This window comes from Xiphophorus hellerii, chromosome 4 (genome assembly GCF_003331165.1).
Source record: "Xiphophorus hellerii strain 12219 chromosome 4, Xiphophorus_hellerii-4.1, whole genome shotgun sequence".
Lineage (NCBI taxonomy): Eukaryota > Metazoa > Chordata > Actinopteri > Cyprinodontiformes > Poeciliidae > Xiphophorus > Xiphophorus hellerii.
In genome coordinates this window covers 1,360,915-1,385,374 of record NC_045675.1, presented here as the reverse complement: position 1 = coordinate 1,385,374, position 24,460 = coordinate 1,360,915, and the positions used below count along the sequence as shown (strand labels likewise).

Below are 24,460 nucleotides of genomic sequence, written 5' to 3'. Positions count from 1 at the left end.
TCAAGGTTTCATGACCAAAAACGCTAAATTGCGTGTAAAGATGCGTCTGTTGTGTACCTGCAGGCCAGAGCAGCGCTGGAGCGCGAGTACAGCAGCCTGATGGCCGTCGGCGCGGACAGGAAGGTGGAGGAGGTGAGAAACCGACACAGAGACCCATACTGTTGGTAAGATCCGCTCTCAGGATGACCGTCCGCCATCTTTCCTCCAGGATGACGACAAGAACTTCCGGCGCGCTCCCTCATGGAGGAAGAAGTTCAGGCCCAAAGACATGAGAGGAATGTCTCTGGGTGCGTCCGACACGCTGCCTGCTAACTTCAGAGTGACGAGCAGCAGCGCCGCGTCGCCCTCCGCGCAGCCAAAGAGGAGCCCCATGGACGGTAAGCGGCAGGAGCCAAGCTTCTCCCTGCATGTCTCCACTTTTTTCTGACTGGAGGAAAATAGATCTGAAGGGCCGTTGGGCTCAGACTACTTGTGTTGCTCTTGATGCTTGTTGAATGGCTTTGCTGAGCTGCTCATTCTCACTAACGGCATGTCTTTGCATGCGGTTTGACCAACATGGCAACGCAGGAGGTCAGTCTATACAGAGGCTGGACACTGCCACAGTCAGGACCTACTCTTGTTAACACAACGGTAAGGTCACACACCAACTATCAAGATTCAGATAGAAGCAGCATACGTACGGAGCTCAGTCAGTGCCATCTGAGAAAATTAAACAGGTTGTAGTTTTGGAAACATGAGTTTTTTGCTCTAAAAGTGAATAAATTATTACTCCCAGGATAAAAAGTTCCTAAATGAACATTTAATTTATTAAAAAATAGTGGTAGAAAGCGATCAAAATTGTAGTTTTAGTTTTTGACAAAGTAAGCAACATTTTCAATTCAAAAAACCCCTTTTGTTGCTAAATTTTTGAATAGACATAGGAGCTCAACAAGAAATAATATTCTAGGTTTTAATCTGTTTTCTGGTTCGTTAACCACCAGATGGGAGCAAAGTGTTATTCTAGTCATCCAGCTTTCCAGAGTTTCAGGACTTCTTTAGAAATATGGATGCTGACATTAGCGTTAGCTGCTGCATGTTCAGCATTGAGACAATATTTGATAACTTCTTTTAGGACAACTTGAACAACAATAGTCTTTTCCAGCGCTGAATCCGGTCAGTTTAGAAGCAGAAATTAACCCCCAGTGAGCAGAAAGAACCAGTTTCGTCATCCATTGCTGTTGGTGGATGTGCATCAGATTTATAGACTTACCAGAAACAATGCAAAAAAAAAAAAAGTGATTAATTCCTTTAAAATTTTAACACATTGAGATCTATGTAATTAATCAAAATCTAATGCCATGAAGTTCTGGTTCTAACAATATATTAAAAGTAAAATGATGTCCTGGAAATGCTTTTTAGGTTTTCTTGTTGGCACTTCTGGAGCTCCGTATACATTTCCCTGCATTACTCATCTGAAAGCAGCTTTCTTGTGTCAGAAGTTTCTGCTTTAATAACACGTTTTACGCCTCTTCTCTTTTCTCGTCTCCTCCCTCCCATCCATCCACCATCCATCCAACCATCCATCCTCCCATCCTTCATCCATCCATCCCTCCATCCATCCATCCATCCCTCCTTCCATCCATCCATCCATCCATCCATCCATCCATCCCCTGCTTCTGCCCCGCTGTCATTGGTCTCTCCTCCCGTCTCAGTTTATCCTCATTATTTCTATAGGTAGCCGCTGGTCAGAGGATGAAGGGGAATTCCCTGCATTCAAAACCAGGATGATGAACTGAAATGAAACTAAAATGGACGATTTTATCGACGGAGCAGATACTTCCTGAGAGGAAACTTTCTAGAATAATCTACGTTTTTATGATATTTATGTCAACCAATGGGACTTTTAATTGATTTGGAGTTATAATGTAACCTCTTTTTGCCTCTGTCCCCTTAATCAGCAGACTTTTTAAAACTGTTTGGTCCCAGATTTCTGTAACTGAATGTTTTTCCCGTCTGGAGTTTGTATATTTCTACCAGCAGACGTTTTATCTAATCTTTTTTATAATCCTGATTATTGACCAGATGTATGTTTTCCTTCTCTAATCATTGAATTTATTCTTAAGTGACTTTAATATGACATATAACTTAATTCATATCTTTTTGTAGCTCCTGACCTGTGAGTTTATGTAAATGCGGCTCTTAGTTGTGTGAATATCAGATTAATCGCTGGAGTCTCATAAACTCTGAGTCGTCTGTCGCCTTGAACCGAACTGCTGGCCATCCAGGGCATGACGACAAATATCATGTGAAACAGATTTTTTCTGCTTTTCTTCTTTAATTTCATATCCAATGCAAAATATGTTAATCCTCCAGAGTGAAGCAATCTAACAGTAGCAGAAAACGATCCGCAGGCTGCTTTCAGTGAAATCAGACCTCCAGGTTTTATGAGGAAGCTCCCTCACGCCTTTCCCTGCCGATCCCTTTAATCCAGCCTTCCTAACCTCCGGAGAACCCGCAGACGTCCTCGCCGGTCCAGGCGGGCGCCTCGGGCTCCGTTAGCGGACCAAGTTCACCGAGGCCTCAGCTGATCCCTGCTGCCATCACGTCCTCCCATAAACCTTTTTTAAAATTACTTTGTACTAAGATTTTATACCAAGCCTTATTGTTCTTAACTCCTTTCCTGTCCCTTATTTATTATCAGTCATCCGCGTTGTCTCGTCCTGTTCGTTCCCCAGAAACACAGGTCCTAACATCCGTCTCCATGGCGATGCAGAAGGAACCGACGTTTTCTTTTTTTTTCTTGTGATTTTAGTCATTTATGCACAAAGCAAATCATGTTGCTGTTTTTATTCCTGCTCCTTCTGTTGAATCTTCTGATCTTGTAACAATGATTGTACAGTCTGAGTACTTATAAACTATTTTTATCACAGTATTATTTATTGCTTACTTTCAATAAAATACTGAAACTTATTTTCCACTGCAGATCCGAGGCTGAGCTTCTGTCTTGATGTTTCGTGTTGCGTTTGTTGGATTCAAACTTGTTCTAAGGACTTTTCTGTGGAATCGTTGCACTTTTTTTCTCATGTCTTCTGTTTACATCATTAAAGCCAAATTAATTTTGGCCTTTTAATTATTTGAACCTCAGTTATTTTTAAAAACAAATATTAGATGCATAATTTTGAATTTGAGGATTTTTGTCTTATCCCAGAGAATGAAAATTATACATACAGGCTTAAATATATCCACATGCACCAAATTTAGGGTCCTTGATTTAAAAAAGTAGATCAGGAAGCAAAGAAATGAAAAAAACAAACAAAAAAACTACCGGTTCTACAAAGAAGGGAGGTCAAAGATCAACCAGAATGATGTCTGAAGTATGGTTGATTGTTATGGAAAGTGTGTGATCAACCAAATTACTGTACATTAATACAAAGTGACTGATGGTTGGTTTTTCTTATTTGAGAATTCATATATCCAGCAATATCAAAACACCTAGCCTGTTATAAGCTAATAAGTTTTATATAAAATAGACTGTTTTAAAAATATCACAAAAATGGTCCAATAAATTTTAATTCTCTCAGAAAAAGAATATAGGCGGCTTAGCTGTAAGCCAGAATAGTTAAAACTTACAATAGAAAACTTAACTAAATCCATATTTGAGCTTCCCTTTTTGCTGAAATAAATTAACTTTATAGTATATTTATAAAATGTATAAGTCTGTTTTTAATAAGTGTTCTTCTGTAGCCTACAATCCCACCGGTGTTTTAGTTTTGTTTTGAAAGTAATAAATTTTTTAAAAAACAGCTCGGTTTGGTACTTCTGGAGCTCCATAAAACCCTGCAGAAAACTTAACCACGACGCTCCGCCCACTTGTGACGTCAGGGCTGGATCGGGATATCGGGAGAGCCGGAAGAGTCGCGGAAGGAGACGTTGCGGTTTCCACAAACGGTTCGCCTTCAAACCGGACCACATCTGTCGGGACGGGACTGCGCTCACCAGCCGACCGGAGTGAACCTTTCTCTGGGTGACGGTGAGTGTCTGAGCCCCCGCCATGGAGCGGGAGAGCTGATTCCAGGTGATCCTTCCAGAAGGAAGGCTAACGTTAGCCTGCTGCTAGCTGGGAAACTGGAACAGGAAATACCAGAACCAAACTGGCCCACAAGCACCACGGTTTCATCCCAAATCTCGGTTTTCTGCTCAGTTTTATCCTCTAATGTTGCTTAATGTTCATCTTGGAGGAATGGGGGTGGAAACTAACCAGCTGAGACGCGACACGTACACATGTATGTTCAGATTTAACCGTTAATTGGCTGGAATCGGGCTAATTCAGACATTTATACCCTGATCTGGTTTATCAGGAGGAAACTGTCTGAGAGCAAAGGTCAAAAATCAACTAACAGTGTTTGATCAGACTGTTTTCACCTCTCAGTCACATCAACGCACCTCCTCAGCTGCCTGAAAGGTGAGCAGCAGCTGGGTGTGGTTCTGCTGAGATTCCTGTCATGGACCAGTAACCATGCAGGTTCCTGCTTCCTGATCCCACCTCGACCAGTGGAGCCTCTGATGAAACACAGATGCTGGCTGTCCACACGCTGCTGAGTCAGGAGAAACCCAGAGGAATGTGGCTGATGATCCCAAAATGGATCCAGAGGGAGGTTCTGTTCTGCCACCACCGGAGCAAAGCAGCAAACGGACCCAAACAATCCCACCTGGTGGTCCTGATCCGCCTGGACCTAAAGAGACTGCAGGACCATTTACCAATATCGAATAAAATCAGATATTTTCTAAATGAATCACTCGTTATACTGTTGCTTAATACTTCCACTCATTAATTATTGTGTGGAGAAACTCGTATAAAACCTGATTACATGCTCCAGAAGAAAACTGTTCAACTTACTGATTATTTTCATACAACTAATGAAATATTTCTGACATTGCATATATAACATTTTATGATTTCGTAGAGCTCAGAACAGCAAGGTGAAATTACACAGATTTATTTAAACAACTGAAGGTCAGGATGGATATGAAAACAGTTAGAGGGATTCAGGTGTGGAATAATTGTTGAGAAGTTAAAATTATGTTTTTCACTCTTTAAAAAATGTATATAAAGTATTTGCTAAACCAGTAAAATTAGGTTTGCTTGTTTTCTTCTGAGTTGTCTACAGACTTGGCTGGAATTCCACGATATGATTTAGAAAAACATGCAAGATCGATTCTGCTGCGTTGATTTTGCTGATGCTTCATAACAAAGTGAAGCTGTAATGAGCTTCTGCTTCCACCTTCACTGTTTGGGTCGACACTTTGTGTCGTTGCATCGACAGGAAGTTAAATATCCGTTTCTGTGTTAGTTTTGTCTTGTTTCCTTTAAGCATTTTGTGTTTCTTCTGTTTTGACTTGTAGAAAAGTTTAAAAATTACAAAAACGATGGTTGTGTTGTACCGTTTTTACAAATTTTAGATTTTACACAATAAAGAATAACTATCAGTTTTTTATTTAAAGCAGAAAAGCAGCAATCATTGCTGCTGCTGTAAAAACGATGCAACACTTTGATGATGTTGAATAAACTCTTTAATTTTTCATGTTGTTTCTTCATAAAGAAGTGGAGATAAAAGTTCATTCTTATTGCTGCTGTTAAGTGAATTTAGCACTTAATGAAATATTCTGGGTATCTGGGGTGAGCAGTGTGGTGGGTCTGGTTGCCATACAGAGTCAGGCCAGGATTTGCTCTATAGAAGAGAGGATGGGATATTCTTCCTGTTCCATAATTGATTTTACCAAATTAAAAGCCTACGGATAGGTTCTCACAGCAGATAACGATGCTCAGGTTTTGTTGTTGTTCATGCTACTAATTTAAAGTCTCACATAATCCAAACATGATGAAGGAAGTTAGCTTCAGCCATTGTTCACGTCCAGATTTACCACATCTGGTTTCTTCTGGGGCTGAATTGATGCATCAATGATGTGAAAACCTGAACACGACGTGAGCGTTCATATGGAAGTGGCACAAATCAAAACTTCTTTTGGGAAGTGAACGGATTGGAATCAGACTGTTAAAGTCTGATATCTGGATTCAGCACAGAAAGGTTTGGTAATAATTAGGTCAGCATGATATCAGGAAAATAAGGAATTAAGAAAAACAGTTTGCTCTCATTTAGCTTTTCATCGTCACAGTGACATCACCATTGTGTCACAGGGAGTCCATCCGTCTGGCCAAATATGTTACTGCTCTGTTAAAGTGTAACAGCGAACCAAACACTGCAATGTTACTTACAGCAAGTCTTTTTTTATGCAGCTCTGTTAAAAATGCAGGTGTGATTATTTTCCAGGGTTTTTTTTCCAGTAGTTTTTTTAACAAAAAAGACAAAATAAACATTAATTTCTGGGGAAACTGAAGGCTTTCAGACGTCTGGTTTTAGTTTTTCTCCTGCAGACGGCTGAGGCTGAACCAGGCGGTTCTGGCTGAGTGTTCGGACCTCTGCTGCTCAGATCTGCCGGAGAAACTTCTCTGATCTATTTACAAACGAGAAAACAGCTAAAATAATATTTAATGTAAGGATGCAGCTAAAATAATATTTAATGTAAGGATGGATCAACCTTTAAAAAGCCTGGCTGGACAATTCCGATTTTGACGGATGCAGATTTGTTTTTTTGTCTGGATTGAAAGTTGCTTTAGTTTTAGACTTTAGCCAAGGTAGATGAGATCGGCTTCACATCAATATCGGCTGATCATCCAAATTGAAGGAAATCTGAGCAGGTTTATCAATCCTCCTCTAATTCATTGTAGTTTTTTTCTTTCAGTTTTTTTCTTTCTTGAAGAGATGAAAATTGTCGTTTTGATGGATGAAGATGAGAAACGTCTGCAGTAAGCATTCTGAACGTCAGTAATGTCTGATCCGTCTGCGTTGCAGTGAAAGTTGGGCTGATTGAAGATGTGGAAAGCTGCTGCAGGTCAAAACGTCAAGGTCGCCGTTGACGACGGCGGAGACGACTGGGAGACCGACCCGGACTTTGAGGTTTCACCATCATCCTCTCATCTCTCCCTCCTCTCTCCTGTTCTGCATGTTTACGCAGTTTTTTTTTTTTTGTTTTCCCAGAATGACGTGTCGGAGCAGGAGCAGCGCTGGGGGGCGAAGACGGTGGCCGGGTCGGGACACCAGGAGCACATCGAGTCAGGATGCACATGGTCTTTTCCTGTCTGAGTCACGCTGTCTGCCGGCGTCTGCTAACCGTTTGACTCCTGTGCTGCAGCATCCACCAGCTGAGGGAGACCGTCTCCACGGAGCACACCAGCCTGAAGCAGAAGGAGCTGGAGAACATGCCCAAGGCCTCGCACGGATACGGCGGCAGGTTCGGAGTCCAGCAGGACCGCATGGACAAGGTAGGAGCCAGCCGGCGGAGAGGAGGAAAAACATGCACAAATTTAATCCCATCATTTTTTTTCTGTTTTTCAAGTTAAAATAATTTATTTTTGATGCTCATTTTCTGATTGGCTGCCAGTCAAATTCATCAAGCTGCTTTGCTCCTCATGCTAGAAATGGCAACAGATGATAATGAGCTGAAAGAGCCAAACTTCCCACCATTAATGAGTTTTAATCCTCCAGAACCTTCTGGATGTTTTCCCAGAGTGTCTGACCTCCGTCTTCATCACCGAGTCGATAGCGAGTCTTTTAGTTTCCTGCCGTTTACGTCACGTTTTTCTGTTGTGACTCAGTTTAACTTCAAGCTTATCTTGTGTCTCCTGGTGGGGAAAACCGACCAACCAACCAACCATCTGGTTTTCATCGGGTTGGTTTCTGTGTTAAACCGCGGCTGACGCTCTAACCAGACAGCAGTGACTGAGCCGGGTGTGTGAGCGGCTCTGTGTGTGTGTGTGTGTGTGTTCACTGCAGCATGGCTGTGATGAGCGAGGTGTGTTTACACCAAACGGCTCTGATGAGTCAGACGTCGTCGCTTCAAGCTGCTGTCTGCAGGCGACACGGTGGGCCGCTGGTTCCCCTCAGACCCAGACTAAAGACTAACTGGGTCCAGTCCAGACTCTGCCTTTTCTGTGTGGAGTGTGCATGCTTACAGTCCAACAATAAGTCACATTAAAATATTAATCTGCAAAATCACAACTGGAACAAACCGCTGTTGTTTTGTCTATTTTGGATATTTAAAATGTTTTGCGGTCCTAAATGTTAAATGGACTTTAACGGTTATTGATTTTTGAGAATGTGTTCTTGCATTTTTATTATGCAATTATCATTATATTACCTGAAAATGGGGTCAAGACAAGGATATTATCATTTACTGCAATAACTTCTGGGACGGTTTATCATCCAGCGGCAGGTTTATCGGTTCTACATGGGACCAGATGGGTGGTTCCTGTTTCTAACGTCTGTTAGAGGCTGCAGTCATGGAAACTTTATCATTTATATAAAGCAATAATAATATCAGCTCAAAGTTTCCATCAAGTGGCTTCATGGTTATAAAACGCTAATATTTCATGCTTTATGTGATGTAATTATGTTAAGGCTGAAACTATTAATCGATTATTGAAATAACCAACTAATTTAGTAATCGATTGATGGTCAACTGGATTATAGACTTTAAAAGAGACAATTTTCTGAAAGAGCAACGCAGTCAGAGCCGAAACCAAAACTGGACGTACAATAAAAAACCTTCTTTGTCTGTAAAAAAACACATCAACCCTACAATATTTTAATTTATATAAATTAACTTAATCACATGTTGATGTTAGAAGTATTTTTTATCTGCAGATTGATCCAAGAAAATATGTATTTTCTTATTTAAAAAAGGAATTGAATTATTTGTTTATTTTAGTGCATTTCTACTATTGTATAAAATAAACTTAAGTGCTTAAATAAAAATGTGGCAAATTATTTAAACAATTAATCATCAGTATAATTGCTTACTAAAATAATAATCAGCCTTAAATGATCTAAAAACAGTTTTCTGTTTGTTTTTGGTTATTTCCATCTGAGTCTGAAATAAAACACTTTATGAACCTCAGATTTAAAGAACTGGAGAATATATAGATGTTTAATTATTAGAAGTGATCAAAGAAATGCTGCTGTGTGATGTGGGTGGGTTTTGGTGTCGTTGCATTTAAAATGGATTTGATTTGTTTTGTCTCCAGTCTGCTGTGGGTCACGACTACCAGAGCAAACTGTCCAAGCATTGCTCCCAGACCGACACGTCCAAAGGCTTCGGAGGGAAGTACGGCGTCCAGGCCGACCGCGTCGACAAGGTGCCTCCTCTGAAACCGCATCGCTGTTAAATCTGAACAGTTTTTATTCTGACAAAACGCAACGAGATGAGAAAAATGATTTGGGTTTGCAAAGCTTAATATTTTGCAGATATGAACCGACTGTCAGGCAAACTTGTTCTGATCTTAAAAACCAAACTATCACAGTCACATCTTCCTGCACAGTTAATAAAAACCATGAGCACATTTTACCATTTTACAGCAGACCGAGCCTGATGGGATGCAGAAAGGAAGGAAAAATCAGATTACAGCAGATTTTTACCAAACAAATCTTAACTGATTCATATTTTGGCCCCAATAAAACTGCATTAAATCTTGTTAAGGTAAAAAATCAGCCTGAAGAGTGAATAACAATCATCGGGTTTTCTCAGGAATCAACACAGAATTTGACATTTTAGTTTAAATTAATGAGAGATGATGACTCAATAAAATGAAGTCTGAGTTTTATCATCCACTGAGGATCATTTGGTCACCAGAACAAAAGTAAAAACCTCCAGCAGCTTCTGGCTTTCTCAGGCTGAAGAGGAAGTTTTTCTTTTTATGGCTTCAATTCTGAACTTTGGACCTGAAAAGGGAAACATTGTAAACGAGCGTTGGTTCCTGGGATCACCATGGCAACCAATCGGCAGCAGACACGAGTCGGACCTTACCAGAGGTCGGAACCGGTTCTGGTTCCTGCTGGGCGCTGACTCAACGCAAAGAACCAATCAGATGGAGACTTGCATCCCAGTGCCTAGTTAAAGTATTCACACCTTTTCTACAACAAAAGATGCACAACATTTTTGATTGTACGGTTAAAAATATCAATTAACATTCAAAGAAGATTTATTAATTTCTCATATTTGTGTTTTGTAAATTTTTAAACAAATTGACAGAAAAAACCTTAAATGTCAAAATGAAAACTGATTTTTGCAAAATATTGTCACATAAGTGGCTGCATAAATATTCACCCTCTTTAACCAGTTGGCCTAAATCAACAGAGAATTTTTGCCATTATTTTGTAGAAATACATTTTTATTTTGACACCTAAAATAAAATTTTTGGGTTTTATTTGGTCAAAATAGCCAAATTTAGTTGATTTTTAAAAGGTAAAACATCCGAGTGGTGAAGAGTTTCAGTAGTTTCTGTGAAGAAACGATTTCTTCACAAAGAAATGAAATCTCTGACGTTCCTGTTTATTCCAGCATGAAATAACAGGATTCATAATTATTGGGTTATTTACATTTAATTAATAGTTTTTCCTGCCTCGTTGCAGTCGGCCGTCGGCTTCGAGTACGCTGGGAAGACGGAGAAACACGCGTCGCAGAAAGGTTTGTCCAGACTCGTCCGCTCTGATCCTCAGACATTCCTGGAATGTGCAGGATGGAAATCCAGCTCTGTTCCAGATTAATAATCCAGAGTTCCTGTTAGCAGCTGAGCAGCAGCTTCACATGTCGCTGTGCTGGTAGGAAATGTTTTGCTTCACCCTGACCTCTGACCTCTGACCCCTGCACTGTGCAGACTACACCACGGGGTTCGGCGGGCGGTACGGTGTTCAGGCGGATCGGGTCGACCAGAGCGCGGTCGGCTTCGACTATCAAGGCAAAACGGAGAAACACGAGTCACAGAAAGGTTCGTTCTTTATAGCAGAGGAAAATTTGGTGGAAGGAAACAATTCCTGAACGTCAGTTTTCAGGTCTTAGATTTTCTGTTGATTCAGATCTGGACATGAATCTGCTCTGATCTAAACCCAAAACATCCTGCGGCATGATCAGCGAGTTCCTCCTGCTGGAAGATGAACTTTGACCCCAGACTTCTGCAGATTCTAACAGGTTTTCCTCCAGGCTGGACCCATCAGCTCTAGGCTCCCTGTCCCACATTATGATGCTGCCACTGCCATGTTTCATGCAGTCAGTTTCCTCCTTATTGAGCCTTTTGAAAACAGACCAGGAAGTGAAACTGGATACAAACTGAGCAGCTTCCTGTCGTCCTGCAGCTTCCAGACGCTTCGCTGCTGCAGGTCGATTCAGGTCACAGACGCTTTTAAGATCTGCATTTAGAAAGCGTCTAAAATCTGCTTCCTTCAGTAAAATCATCAGAAACGTCTGGAATGATTTAATTTATGTGGGATGAAAACAAACTTTTCTCTCTGCAGATTACGCCAAAGGTTTCGGGGGAAAGTTTGGCGTTGAGACGGACAAAGTGGACAAGAGCGCCGTGGGCTTCGAGTACCAGGGCAAAACGGAGCGGCACGAGTCGCAGAAAGGTCAGTGGAGGTGAAACGGGTCCAGCTGGAACCAGAGCCAGAAGCAGCTGGACCCACAGAAACGAGCAGAATGTTCTGTCAAGGTGGAAGAACCCGGTCATCACGGGGCTTTTCTGGTTTCGTCAGTTTCGTTTTGTATGTTGCTCCTGTTGGAGCGATGGAATCCTAAAATCTGCCTTCTGGGTCTGAATGGAGCCGGATCCAGATAAACCCAGCAGCCGAGGCGCTGAGTGGATTTGTGTCCACAGGCCCGGCTCAGCCGCGCCCGGGTTTCTGCCCCGACTCGCCCAGAATCTGTTTTTATCAACCTGCAGCTTGTCTGTCTGTCTGACATTGAAAGATGTTTTTTTGCATCTTTTAATAAATTTCTACCCTAAAAGGATTTTTTAGCTGCAGATCTCGTTCACTAAAGAAAAGCTGCTGTTGCATTTTAGGCAAGAAAATGTTTATTTTCTTTCTTAAAGGGTTAAATAACTTATTTTCATCTTTTAATGTATTTCTAATACTGTATAAAAAAGTCCTGAATCTGCAGAATGTGGTTTTATTTTTAATCTGATAATCAGAATAATGAAGAACTAAAATAAATAATGACCAATTATCAATATAATACGAGCGAAGGAATGAAACGGGTTTTAGTTTCTGCTCAGCGAAGTCGGTATGACTCTGGTTCTGCTCCTCTGGTTCTGCTTCTCTGGTTCTGCTCCTCTGGTTCTCCTTTGGTTCTCCTCTGGTTCTCCTCTGGTTCTGCTCCTCTGGTTCTCCTCTGGTTTTCCTCTGGTTCTCCTCATGTTCTGCTCCTCTGGTTCTCCTCTGGTTCTCCTTTGGTTCTCCTCTGGTTCTCCTTCAGACTACGTGAAAGGCTTCGGTGGGAAGTTTGGTGTTCAGACGGACCGGCAGGATAAATCGGCGCTGGGATGGGATCACCAGGAGAAGCTGCAGCTTCACGAGTCTCAGAAAGGTACTGACCGGCCCGGTTCCGGGTCGCTGCGGTTCCGGCCCGGTTCCGGGTCGATGAGCTGTTTTATCTGCAGCCGTGTTGAAATTCATGTCGGGAGAACAGCAGCTCAAATCCTCCTGTCTCAAAGTTCTGCACCAGAACCCGGATGTTATCAGAACTTTTGGGTCTCTAGGCAGACCGGTTCTTTTGGACCTCTCGGTTCCTCTCCAGCTCTGCTGCGGTTTCATTTGAAGCAGGTCAACAACTTCTCCAAACAGAAAGAAAGAGGAAGAGAAACCTGAGAGCCTGGGTCTGTGTCTGTGGGTCGCTCTGGACCCGGTCGGCCCGGTCCAGATTGCAACGGGTCGCTGTAAAAAACAGCTGTTAGATTTAGTTGCTTTTATTCATTAAAACATAAAGACCTGAATCTGGGTCACTTTGGGTCGGATCCACTCTGATCGGGTCCAGTCTGATCGGGTCGGATACACTTTGATCGGCTCCAGTCTGGTCGGGTCCAGTCTGATCGGGTCCAGTCTGGTCGGGTCCAGTCTGATCGGGTCCAGTCTGGTCGGGTCCAGTCTGATCAGGTCCAGTCTGGTCGGGTCCAGTCTGATCGGGTCGGATACACTTTGATCGGCTCCAGTCTGGTCGGGTCCAGTCTGGTCGGGTCCAGTCTGATCGGCTCCAGTCTGGTCGGGTCCAGTCTGGTCGGGTCCAGTCTGATCGGGTCCAGTCTGGTCGGGTCGGGTCAGGTTTGCAGAATCAGTTTCATTAGGTAAAAAGTGAAGCGGCTTCGATCCACTTCATGGTGCCGGTTCTGTAAGTGAGACCGGTTCCGACCTTCATCCAGAAACTGGACCTCTGCTGAAACTCCTTCACATCCCAGCCTGTCGTCATAGAAACCTGGAGACGTTCTTCCTGTTTCCTGTCTGAAGGTGGTTGTTCTGTGGGAGCTCCTGTCTGTCTAAGTGTGTGTGTGTGTGTGTGTGTGTGTGTGTTTCAGACTATAAGCGTGGGTTTGGAGGGCGGTATGGGGTTGAGGTGGAGAAGCGGGACCGCTGTGCGCTGGGCTATGAGCACAAGGAGAACCTGGCCAAGCACGAGTCCCAGAAAGGCACAGACACATTCGGATCCGGAACATTCCCGTTTCCCTCGGCTTGTCTGGCTCCTGCTGTCACACACACACACACACACCCCCACACGCACGCCCACACACACACACACACACACACACCAACACACACACACACACACGCACGCCCACCCACACACACACACCAACACACACACACACGCACGCCCACACCCACGCGCACGCCCACACACACACACACCCCAACACACACACACACACTTCTGCAGCACTGATGGACCAGCATGTAGATGTTTGGCCTGAACTGATCAGACTCCTTTAGTCATTTTTCTGTTAATTTAAAAATAAAATCATGAAGATATTTAATCCTTTAGATTTGTTCTGTTTTCATCTGAAGATCAAAAATTAACCTGAAAAACTAATTACTGCAAGGAAAACAAACTTTCTGCTGCTCATTTCAGTTTTAATTAGTGGTCAAATTAAAAGTCGTTTCCATTTTGATCGGTTTTCCATAATTGATTCATAATTGATCTCCAGGATTCCTGAAGGTTTTTAGGAGTTTTTCCTTTTGCCAGTAAATGACCGACTTCCTGCAGAATCTGGAAAACTCCATTTAATTCAGCATTTTCTGTTTCTGGTAAAGTTTGGTGAAAGAAAAAAGAGATTATGATAAAACGTGTTTGCAGGTTTTCCATCTGAATGCCAGTGAGACGATTCAGGCCAGAATAAAAAATGGTTTAGAAGTTACAAGAATAAAAGTAAAATTATCTGAATAGTCATAATAAAGTGAGAATAATTCTATTAAAATAATTTTAATAGACTAAAGTCATAGCATGAGAATAGTCATAAAAAATAAAGTTATAATAATGCAAGTATAAAGTCGTATCTAATGCAGAATTAAAAGCAAGAATAGTTTAAATGATGCCAGAATAGTTGCATGACAATAGTTATACAAAAATACAGAAAATAATAATAATAATGGAGCATAAAGTTGTAAATAATGCGAGAATAAAACCAAAAATTAAAATCAAACTGTAATAAAACGATTTTCTGATGGTGTTTGAAAGGTGGGCCTTTAGGAACCAGGAGTTCTGCTGGCAGGGAGCCGGTCCGGTCCGGATCAGTGCTGCTCTGGTTCTGACGGGCCGGCCGTTCTCCTCTCTCTGCTCTCATTTATCTGTAAACGCTGAAGGTCCGATTCTGCCGGACCGGACCGTTCTCGGACCTCTGCATGAAGCCGCGTCCTCCTCTCTGTCCGCCGCATGCTGTCGGGTCACCGTGCACGCCACGCCCACTTCCTGTTGGCTGCAGCTCCATCTGCATGAGCTCATCAGGCGCCGCCCCCTTCGCTCCGCTCCATCAGAGATCCGGACCAGAACCGGACTGGTTCTGATGGACTCCGCCGCCTCAGTTGACGCTCTGCCGTCTCTCTTCCAGATTATTCCAAAGGATTCGGAGGGAAGTTTGGCGTCCAGGACGACCGTATGGACAAGGTGATGCTCCGTGTGGTTCTGACCCGGATCAGAACCACTTCCTGATGCGGCTCTGTTCCAGATCAGAACCGCTTACTGACACGTTTCTGTCTCTCAGAGCGCCGGGAAGTTCGAGGACGTGGAGAAGCCAAAGCCGTCCTACCAGAAAACCAAACCTGTGGAAGCTGGTGAGGATCATTCTTCTTCTTCTTCTTCTTCTTTTTCTTCTTCTTCTTCTGTTTTTATTTTTCTAAGTTTTTCTTTCACAGAACTAAACATAGAAGAATAAAAACTTGTAACATCAGATCAAGTTAACTTTCACTTCCATCTAAATTGTAACATATTTCAAGTTGGAAGTGTTTTGGGGAAACAACCTGAGACGGATTTTTAAAAATTTCCAAGCCGTAATCTGACAGTCCTATGTAAATCATAAATGACCTTTAACCTCTTGGATACCTTAAATAGAGTCTTTATCAGTTTACATTCTGAATCTGAATAGTTTACCTTAAATATTCAGCAGTGTTTTATCCAACATGCCGGATTTGAAGACACCAATAAAAATCTGTATTTTTAACTGATAGTTAAAATATTTCAAAACTTTTTTTCTGTCCAAATTTTATTTGTCACATCACATGTATTTATTTTTGGAAGAGCCCAGGTTGGTCTTGTTAAAGTGTGAGGACGTTTCTTCATGTCAACCTCTCTGACCTTTGACCTCTGTGTTGCCGAGCAGCGGGCAGCAACACGGGAAGCATCAAGGCTCGCTTCGAGAACATCGCCAAGCAGAAGGAGGAGGAGGACCAGCGGCGGGCCGAGGAGGAGCGGGCGCGCCGCCACGCCAAGGAGCAGCAGGAGCAGGAGGAGGCTCGGCGGAAAGTGGAGCGGCCGCCGTCCCCCGCCCACGCTCCCAGTCCCAGCCCCACTCCCAGCCCCACTCCCCCAGTCCAGCCTGCCGCAGAGCTCCAGGTGGGTTCTGGGAGCCTCAGCCCACCACTTCCTGGATATTCCCAGCATCTGACTTCCTGTTTCCTCCTGCAGAACTCTCAGAGCGAAGCTGCGAACGACGAGCAGCTGTACGAGGAGACGCAGGACGCCTACCAGCAGCCGGACCTGTACCAGAACCCCGACGATGCCGCGGCTCCAGCAGGTGGCGCTTCGCCTTCTCCACAGATTAACTCAGGAGATTCCCCAGGCGGCATTCCAGGCTCCCACTGGGGCCCTGCAGGTTCCCCCCGGGGTCCCCTGCAGGTTCCCCCCAGGGCCCCTGCAGGTTCCCCCCAGGAGCCCCTGCAGGTTCCCCCCGGGGTCCCTGCAGGTTCATCCAGGAAGTTCCAGCTCAACTGGGATTGTTTTGAGAAATTTGTATTTCTGACTGAGAGGAAAAACTACAAATCCCATCATGCAGTGCAGCTATTCTTTAACGAATTTAATTCTTCAACTTTAACGATGTAGGAAACGTCCAGAAAACCTTTTTTGTTACAAGAATTTATTCATGATTTGATGCTTTTTAGGGGAAAAGAAAAACTACTTACTATAAAAATCTAAATTAATGGCAAAAATATAAAGAAAAAGTTTTTCTTTTTAAGCAACTGAACGTCCTTCAGTTTAAAACCAGTAAATTAAAACTGTTGGTGAAACCTGCAGGAACACTGACTGCTGCAGCATTTTTTCCATTTTTGTCAGTGATGCTGCGTGTTCTGTAGTGATGCTGCGTGTTCATTAGTGATGCTGCGTGTTGATGCTGCGTGTTCATTAGTGATGCTGCGTGTTCTGTAGTGATGCTGCGGGCCTGATGCTGCGTGTTCAGTAGTGATGCTGCGTGTTGATGCTGCATGTTCAGTAGTGATGCTGCGTGTTCAGTAGTGATGCTGCGTGTTGATGCTGCGTGTTCATTAGTGATGCTGCGTGTTCTGTAGTGATGCTGCGGGCCTGATGCTGCATGTTCAGTAGTGATGCTGCGTGTTTATGCTGCATGTTCAGTAGTGATGCTGCGTGTTCTGTAGTGATGCTGCGTGTTCTGTAGTGATGCTGCGTGTTGATGCTGCATGTTCAGTAGTGATGCTGCGTGTTCAGTAGTGATGCTGCGTGTTCAGTAGTGATGCTGCGGGCCTGATGCTGCGTGTTCAGTAGTGATGCTGTGGGCCTGATGCTGCGTGTTCAGTAGTGATGCTGCGTGTTTAGTAATGATGCTGCGGGCCTGATGCTGCGTGTTCAGTAGTGATGCTGCGTGTTGATGCTGCATGTTCAGTAGTGATGCTGCGTGTTCTGTAGTGATGCTGCGTGTTCAGTAGTGATGCTGCGTGTTCAGTAGTGATGCTGCGGGCCTGATGCTGCGTGTTCAGTAGTGATGCTGCGGGCCTGATGCTGCGTGTTCAGTAGTGATGCTGTGGGCCTGATGCTGCGTGTTCAGTAGTGATGCTGTGGGCCTGATGCTGCGTGTTCAGTAGTGATGCTGCGTGTTTAGTAATGATGCTGCGGGCCTGATGCTGCGTGTTCAGTAGTGATGCTGCGTGTTCAGTAGTGATGCTGCGGGCCTGATGCTGTGTGTCTGCATGCAGATGAGCAGCAGTACGAGTACGGAGACGACCTCGGCGTGACGGCTGTGGCTCTCTACGATTACCAAGCAGGTGAGACCAAACGCTTCCTGCCTCGTTGAGTCGGAACCGATCAGTTTATTCACTAGTTATAGGAGTTTAGTTTTCATTTTTATGATCTGTATTTTAATAATTTCATGATTTAGTTCCAGTTGTTTATAGTTTTTCTCCATTAATTACGTTTGTATTTATTTCAACCTAACGTAAATGTTTCCTTAATTTCAGTTTTTATTGTTTTGTTAGTTTAGCTATAATTATGGCTCTGATTTAAATTCATCTCTTCTCGTTTCAGCCGGCGAGGACGAGATTTCCTTCGACCCCGATGACATCATCACCAACATCGAGATGATCGATGAGGGCTGGTGGCGCGGCGTCTGCAGGGGCGCCTACGGCCTCTTCCCGGCCAACTACGTGGAGGTCCGGCAGTGACTCCGCCCCCTGACTCCACCTGGAAGTGAGAGCCGGTTAAAGCCGAGATGTTTTCAGAGTTTCTATCTTTTGTCCCTGAAGAGTCAGGCCGAGCCTTGAACTCGTCCTGTAGAGTATTATCATGTTTGGAATCATGTCCTGTTCGATCATTTTTAAACTTAATTCTGTTCGTTTCGCAGCTTCGAATGTTTCGGTCTGTTTTAGTTTTTCTGTCTTAATGTTTCCTCGCCACCAGGGGGCGCCTGCTGCCGGCGGAACAAAGCAACGACTTTAATTCATCTCTGGGTTTTCTAATAAAAGTGACCTTTTCAAATGGATTATTTCAGTCACATCATTACCTGCTTTTTCATTTTCTTTTTTTTTTTAATGTTTCAATAAATAAAGTATGAACAATTACTATTTTGGGGTCCATTTTGTGTTTAGATATTACCTGAAAATGCAGCTTTCTGAAGTCAGAGTGAAAATGTCTGATAAATTACAGAGGCGTTGTGGATCCTCCGGGTTGGAAGTCAGTCTTTTACTCTGAGGCAAAGAGCAGGTACCTTTTAAAATATCGGAAAATTGTGAATATATTAAATATTGGCCACTCATTTCAGAAATAAAACTTTCATAACTATCACACATTGAGGGAAATATTATGACTGTGGCTCACAGATATTAATGCAAAATTCAGTGTCTCAGAAAATGTTAATATTGTGAAAAAAAGAATCAAATACAGGAAACTGGTGTCACACTGAAGCATTTTCACAGAAAGTTGAGTGGAAGGAAAAAGTGGTGAGGAACCAGAACCCGGGAGAACTGCAGACGGGAGGATTATCGAGTAAAATCCGTTCAAGAATTTGGCGGAGCTTCACAAAACTACAAGGAATAAAGAATTAATCTTTACTTGCTTTCTGAAATGAGTGACGAAGAACGTCACCTTGCCAAAATAACTCGTTATTTTGTGCTAAAAGTGTTTTTGCAACAAAAAAAAAATCACTTTTTTGGCCAAAATATTTAGGGGAAGAAAACAACTTTGCAAAAAAAAAGACTAAAGCAATTATTTTAGGAAGGTGATGATATTAAACTTCTCCTTACAGATTTTCATCTGATTTTTGAATCAATTATTTTTGAGCTGAAATGTCTAAATGAAACCCAGAAATGCTCCTGAATCAGTTTCTACGGTCTGCAGTTTGATGTAAATCATTTTCACTTCCAGCAAATCGTCACTCAATGAACTGAAGTCTTACCGACGTTCTCCAGAAGGTGGCGGTGTTCACCTGCTGCTGCAATAAAACACCGGAAGAACATGGCTCTAGTGCAATATTATATTTATTTCTTACAGTGACTTTTGGTTGCCATACAAGAAACCTTGAGGAATTGAAGGGGGGGGAAGTAGAGTGCTTTTACAGGAAATTTCTCTCTTTTCGTTTCAGTAATTAGACTCTATGATGATTCAGTAGCACAAAATTACAGCAACATAGAAAACATGAACACAAGTCTTCTGCACAAATTACCAAAAACATCTTAGTCTCTATGAAGACTTAAAGAATAAAATCTATTCATGGGAAATTAAAGGAAGAGAAACTAAAAGTTACCTGAATGCTTGACGATGATGAAGGTGGGAGAAGTGGGGGGGGTGGGGGTGATGAAGATTCCTACTAAATCTACTCTGCTCTACGTTTCCACAGAGAAAACTGCAGCCACCGCTTATCGTTTAAGGTGGATTTATTTTGACACACAAAGGTTTTCATACAGGTTTCTACGGGCGCGGCCTGCAGGGTCAGGGGTCAAAATGTACACGCTTCCCTCAGTTTCTACACGCTCTGCGCTGAGGGGGGCGCTCTACTCAGGCAGATGGTGTTCGTCAGAAAACACTTGATTGGCCAGAAATATCTTAAATCTACTGCAGCAGAGTGTTTTCTACTTTAGGCAACACGTCATTAAAACACTGATGGGTGAGAAGATGGAAAAAATAAAACACAACCAAGGAGATTCATTCAGAATAAATATTGCTTCTTACATAACCCATAAATCTAATAATAATAATCATAATAATAATAATCCACATTTTAATCTACGTATATATTATTTCTGTTTTTGGCAATCCAAGCATCAGTGTTGAACAGTATTTGTTCATAATACCTCTATAAAATTTCATAGAACTCTATACAAATCTTTAAAAATACTGTGCTTTTCTACCCCCTCCAGCACGCCGCTGTGAGTTTGAAAACAGGATTATAGCAGCATTGTCCCTCGCCAGCCACCGTACGGCTGATGTTCACAGAACACACGGGTTGTGGATGTCTGTCTCCTGAAGAAAAGCTGCGAGATGGAGCCGACGAAGACGGGTCAGAGCGGGGCGTGCTCGGATGGAGGAGCTGGGTGGAGGAAGGGAGCAGCAAGCTTTTTAAGGCATCCTCTGCCGGATGACGCACAGGGCGGGGCGCGGGCCGGGGGCGGCTGGGGCTTTGGTCATCGGGTCGGCCCTGCAGCTATAGATCTACCCTCATAGACTTCCTTCTTCACCGTTTATACACAGACTCAAATAGACATTTTTATCCCGTTAAACACTCTTATATACAAACACAACAACCTTCAGCTTCATAAATATGATTAAACTCCAAACTCCAGCCGAGTTTCAGAGAATCATTTCTGACCTCACAGGGAGAGGAAACGTCAGGCGGATCAGGAATCCAGACTCAAGGCTCAATTTGAATCCAACTGAAAACAACTGGCAGGACATTTTAAAGACGTCCTGCTTGTCTTCTTATTTTTAATGTCACTTTTAATAAACCTTCAGGTCCAGGTAGTCAGTTATTAATCTCTAATCTGACAGCAGTGCACAAACGTTTCAGTCATTTTGTGAAATAAAAATATTATTTTTCTCTTCTAAAATGTTTTTGTATGTGCTTAAAATATTTTTTATATTAAGTTTTATTATTTAAATCTGTCACAAGCTGATATTGTGTCCAACAGAACTGGATCCAAATGCAACATTTTGGGAAATACACACTTTGGTCTGATTGGATCTTTGTAGACAAACTGGTTTCTTTAGTGAAATGACTTGATGTTAAACCTGAAAAATGTCTGAGTTAGCTTTTGAATTTAGACATATTTTTATGTTTGTTTTACACAAGAACAATAAACTCATGATTTTTGTCATTTTTACTTTGACTTACTGTAGAATGTTAATAGTTAACACTTTGTGCATTATAACCCTTTTTCTCTTTTAATTCTTATATTTTTACTTAATAGAACAATTTTCAGGATCAGTTAAACAACTGAGATTTTCTTAAATCACAGTTGTTTAACTGTTAACTGTTGTTTAAATGTTAAATATTTTCCCCCTATAAAGTGTGTAAAATGTTTAATCATAAACAGTAATAATTATAATCATTGATTATGTGTAATTAACATTGATAGAGTCGGTCATATAAGACCAAACCAAACTGATTATGTTGACATGTTAATGTAGCGCAGCGATCAGGAACAAAACTGCGGTGGAACATGAATAAAAAACCTGTCATTTTTTAATCCTTTCATTTCATTAAGGTATATGGCAGTTATTTATTTTGTGTCGGAAAAGTAACTTTTTGTCTGTTGAAATTCAGTTTTAACCTCAGCATGTTTTGTAGTTGAAAAACACATTGAATAGCTTAGCTTATTTTAGCCTAAACAAAATGTCCCTTTACATACAGAAGATTAATACTGATGAAATGTTTTAGTTGGCAAAATCACCAAAAACAACAAAAAGTTACTTCATCAAATGAATTCAACCACTGCCATATTTTATAAAAAAAACATTTCTAACTAGACAGATAAGATGTTAAATTAGCTTCGGCAGCTAAATTAGCTTCGGCAGCTAAATTAGCTTCGGCAGCTGTGAGTCCAGTTTGTTTCTCTTTATCTCATCAGCAGACAAGAACCTGGTGATTATTATTCAGCAACATGTATTGTTGTGTTTTATACTTAGTGAACACGTAGCCAAATATATAGGAAACAAGTTCATTTTTATATGTTTTAACCTTGCATCCACACAAAAACAAACTCTATGATGAAAACTCCTGTGGATTACAGATTGTGATCAATAATGTGTCGATATATTAACGTTCTTGCTTTTATACAATTCCCAAAATAAATTGTCTTGTATTTTATAAACGTTTTTATAAACTCTAACACGCTATTTAAAGATCGTTTACTCCATTTATCGGTCCTCATAAAATGAACCTGCTGGCGCCATGTTTAATTCCTAACAGGAAGTTGTGGCTGTTGTGAAGCTTCTGATTGGCTGACATTGGTTTCAGCTTTGTGCTACACCGCCCCCTATGGGTCTGGCATGTTTCAAACACTCGGGGGGAATTTGTGGATGAAATACAATCCTGTGTTTTGTTTTTTAAAAATGATGTGGTGGAGAGGTTTGTTTTTATAAGATACTTGTGTACAAGATAAATATCGATATTTTTAAATGAATCAGTTGAGAGGGATCTTAAATCCAGAAACAAACCTGTCTATTTCCCAAAATGTTTCCTGTACCATTTTAATCAGACCTGGACTCGTACAACCTGTGCACAGGTGTGTGACACGGCAGCATGGCGGTGGGCTCCCAGTGCTCCCAGTCCTGACCCGTTACTGGTGAGGTGGAACAGATCCGACCGAGTGAGGCACAAAAAGTTCTACTTCTGCTAAACTGTGGCCTACATAGCAGATTTATGAAAATAGCTAAACGGGTCGCAGGGATTTCTGGGTCGAAAAGTAACACACACAGGCGCACGCACACACACAGACCCACACCCACGCAAACATGCATACACACACACACACACACACACACACACACACAGCACAGGAAGGAAAAGTGAAGTAAGAACAAGGACGTGTTGGGGGTCCAGTCCTCCTCATGTCCTCACCTCAGGTTTCCCTACATCCTGATGTGGACGCTGTGGGGCTCCACACTATTCAGGAGCTAAAACGCCATCCATATATGTGTGTGTGTGTGTGTGTGTGTTTGTGGGGGTGTGTGTGTGAGCATGCTGTGAGTGAAAGCTAAGTGTGAATCTCCACGGTGCAGGAACTCTGTGGACGGTGACATGTTGGCTTAATGTCTCAGCTGATGCTCTAGTTTTGACACAAACAGGTGAAAAGCAACAGAAGACGGAGTCTGTCTCCAGAAGTTCTCCTACAGCCGCACCCAGAAATATAACTCCGTTAGGACTCTAGTGAAGAAATATTCTCTGAAGAAATACTAGCAAAGATAGAAAAGGAGCATGGACCAGCTCAGCTGGTTCTTCTCGCACCGACTCCAAGAGAACGGAAAACGTCTCCGTATTCCAGAGCGAGGCGGGGAGAGCACAGGTCTGCCAAAGGAACCTCCACACCAATCAGATTTTATATTTCCAGAGTTCAAAATATTCCAGAAACCGGCAGACGGACCGCCGGTCCCCTTCGCTCTCCCTGCGGCCGCCCAGGGCGGCAGGGAGGAGGGGGCAGACAAACCGAAGCTCTGAGATGAGGGAGGCGACGCAGGATGAGAGGACAACAACAGCAAGAGGCAGCTGCAGCTAGCGTGAAGGGGAGCTGTGAGCACGTCGCCCCCTGCCTGCTGGGAGGTCTATCTGTCCTGCAGCAGCTTCAGGGCGCGCTCGATGTTCATACGGTGGCCCACTCTGGTCACGCCCAGGTCTATCAGGTCCTCCTTCTGCAGCGACGGCAGGTGCGCGCCCTCGATCTCGTTGTCCAGGAAGGCGTCTTTGTGCTCGCCGAGGTTCAGGCTGTCCAGCCAGTCGGCCACGTCGTGTTTGCTCCACAGCTCCACGGGTTTGGAGGCGAACGGCTTCCCGGACGCCGCCACCGCCTGCATCAGCGTGAGCGGCGACGGCGAGCGCGAGCTGCCGCTGCCGCCGCACGACGAGCTCAGGCTGTAGCCGCCGCCGCTGCCCATAGGGGGCGTGGGCAGGCCGAAGACGTCGGTGAGCGTGGGCGACACGGAGGGAGGCAGCGAGGAGCAGGGCGTGAGCGAGGAGGTGGAGTCCGGCGGGCTGCAGGGGTTCGCCTGCGACGGGAGGCTGCTGGGAGGCGTGGAGCTGAGCGCCGCCGCCGCGCCGCTGTTACGCATTCCTGAGTCGTCTGGGGGGGGCCTGGGGGGGCGGAGAGGAGAGCAGAGGTCAGTAAAGGTCATTGAGCTGCAGATCAAACAAACCAATAAAAAACATCTGACAAGAAAACATTTCATCCCCAGAAAAATACCAGAAAACAAATATATTAAAAGGATAATACATTTGTATTTATACAATAATAAAGTTGGAAAAATACGGAAATAAAGTCGTAATAATTTAAGCAAAATGTGCAATAAAATGAGCATTAAGTCTAATAAAATAACAATAAAACCATATTAATGTGAGAAAAACATTCAAGAAAGTCATATTACTAAAATGAAGTCATAATAATAGAGAATAAAATCT

The 24,460-nt window shown here is 43.0% G+C and overlaps 3 protein-coding genes and 1 long non-coding RNA gene across 33 annotated transcripts in view; 3 read left to right on the top strand and 1 right to left on the bottom strand.

The window, feature by feature from the left end:
• ppfia1 (PTPRF interacting protein alpha 1) overlaps window positions 1–2,963 on the top strand; it is a 46,987-nt gene extending 44,024 nt beyond the window's left edge. For 11 of the 20 annotated variants that reach the window (XM_032561600.1, XM_032561589.1, XM_032561584.1 and 8 more), the window contains 3 exons: window positions 64–132; window positions 209–377; window positions 1,714–2,963. In XM_032561600.1, coding sequence (XP_032417491.1) covers window positions 64–132; window positions 209–377; window positions 1,714–1,775 — 300 coding nt within the window. In that variant the 3' untranslated portion in view covers window positions 1,776–2,963. Of the gene's footprint in view, window positions 1–63; window positions 133–208; window positions 378–567; window positions 631–1,691 lie in introns of all 20 variants that reach the window. The other 9 variants (XM_032561598.1, XM_032561595.1, XM_032561586.1 and 6 more) reach the window with 3 other exon arrangements.
• Window positions 2,964–3,837: 874 nt separating this feature from the next.
• Window positions 3,838–18,419, top strand: cttn (cortactin). Of its 5 annotated transcripts, XM_032561169.1 has the most exons (16): window positions 3,838–4,009; window positions 6,891–6,995; window positions 7,077–7,150; window positions 7,231–7,360; window positions 9,122–9,232; window positions 10,506–10,560; window positions 10,751–10,861; window positions 11,385–11,495; window positions 12,343–12,453; window positions 13,436–13,546; window positions 14,963–15,018; window positions 15,116–15,185; window positions 15,731–15,963; window positions 16,036–16,144; window positions 17,556–17,624; window positions 17,884–18,419. In XM_032561169.1, the coding sequence occupies exons 2-16, from the start codon at window positions 6,912–6,914 to the stop codon at window positions 18,018–18,020; spliced, it is 1,572 nt and encodes a 523-aa protein (XP_032417060.1). In that variant the 5' UTR covers window positions 3,838–4,009; window positions 6,891–6,911; the 3' UTR covers window positions 18,021–18,419. The 5 variants fall into 5 exon arrangements, with proteins under 5 accessions (XP_032417060.1, XP_032417063.1, XP_032417062.1 ...); XM_032561172.1 differs by lacking the exon at window positions 10,751–10,861; XM_032561171.1 differs by lacking the exon at window positions 13,436–13,546.
• Window positions 18,420–19,294: 875 nt separating this feature from the next.
• LOC116718895 (uncharacterized) lies at window positions 19,295–22,344 on the top strand. Its single transcript, XR_004339015.1, has 2 exons — window positions 19,295–22,161; window positions 22,193–22,344. It is a non-coding gene; the product is annotated as an uncharacterized LOC116718895 (long non-coding RNA).
• Window positions 22,345–22,398: 54 nt separating this feature from the next.
• shank2b (SH3 and multiple ankyrin repeat domains 2b) overlaps window positions 22,399–24,460 on the bottom strand; it is a 166,514-nt gene continuing 164,452 nt past the window's right edge. For all 7 annotated transcript variants that reach the window (XM_032561164.1, XM_032561162.1, XM_032561165.1 and 4 more), the window contains one exon: window positions 22,399–24,136. In XM_032561164.1, the coding sequence (XP_032417055.1) occupies window positions 23,611–24,136 (526 nt within the window). In that variant the 3' untranslated portion in view covers window positions 22,399–23,610. The remainder of the gene's footprint in view (window positions 24,137–24,460) is intronic.

Excerpts from the sequence above, each read along its gene's own strand:
- cttn (XM_032561169.1), top strand. The coding sequence starts at position 6,912 with ATGTGGAAAGCTGCTGCAGGTCAAAACGTCAAGGTCGCCGTTGACGAC. Across the intron at positions 10,561-10,750 it reads GAAACACGCGTCGCAGAAAG|ACTACACCACGGGGTTCGGC; the intron begins GTTTGTCCAGAC and ends TGCACTGTGCAG. Across the intron at positions 13,547-14,962 it reads CAAGCACGAGTCCCAGAAAG|ATTATTCCAAAGGATTCGGA; the intron begins GCACAGACACAT and ends TCTCTCTTCCAG.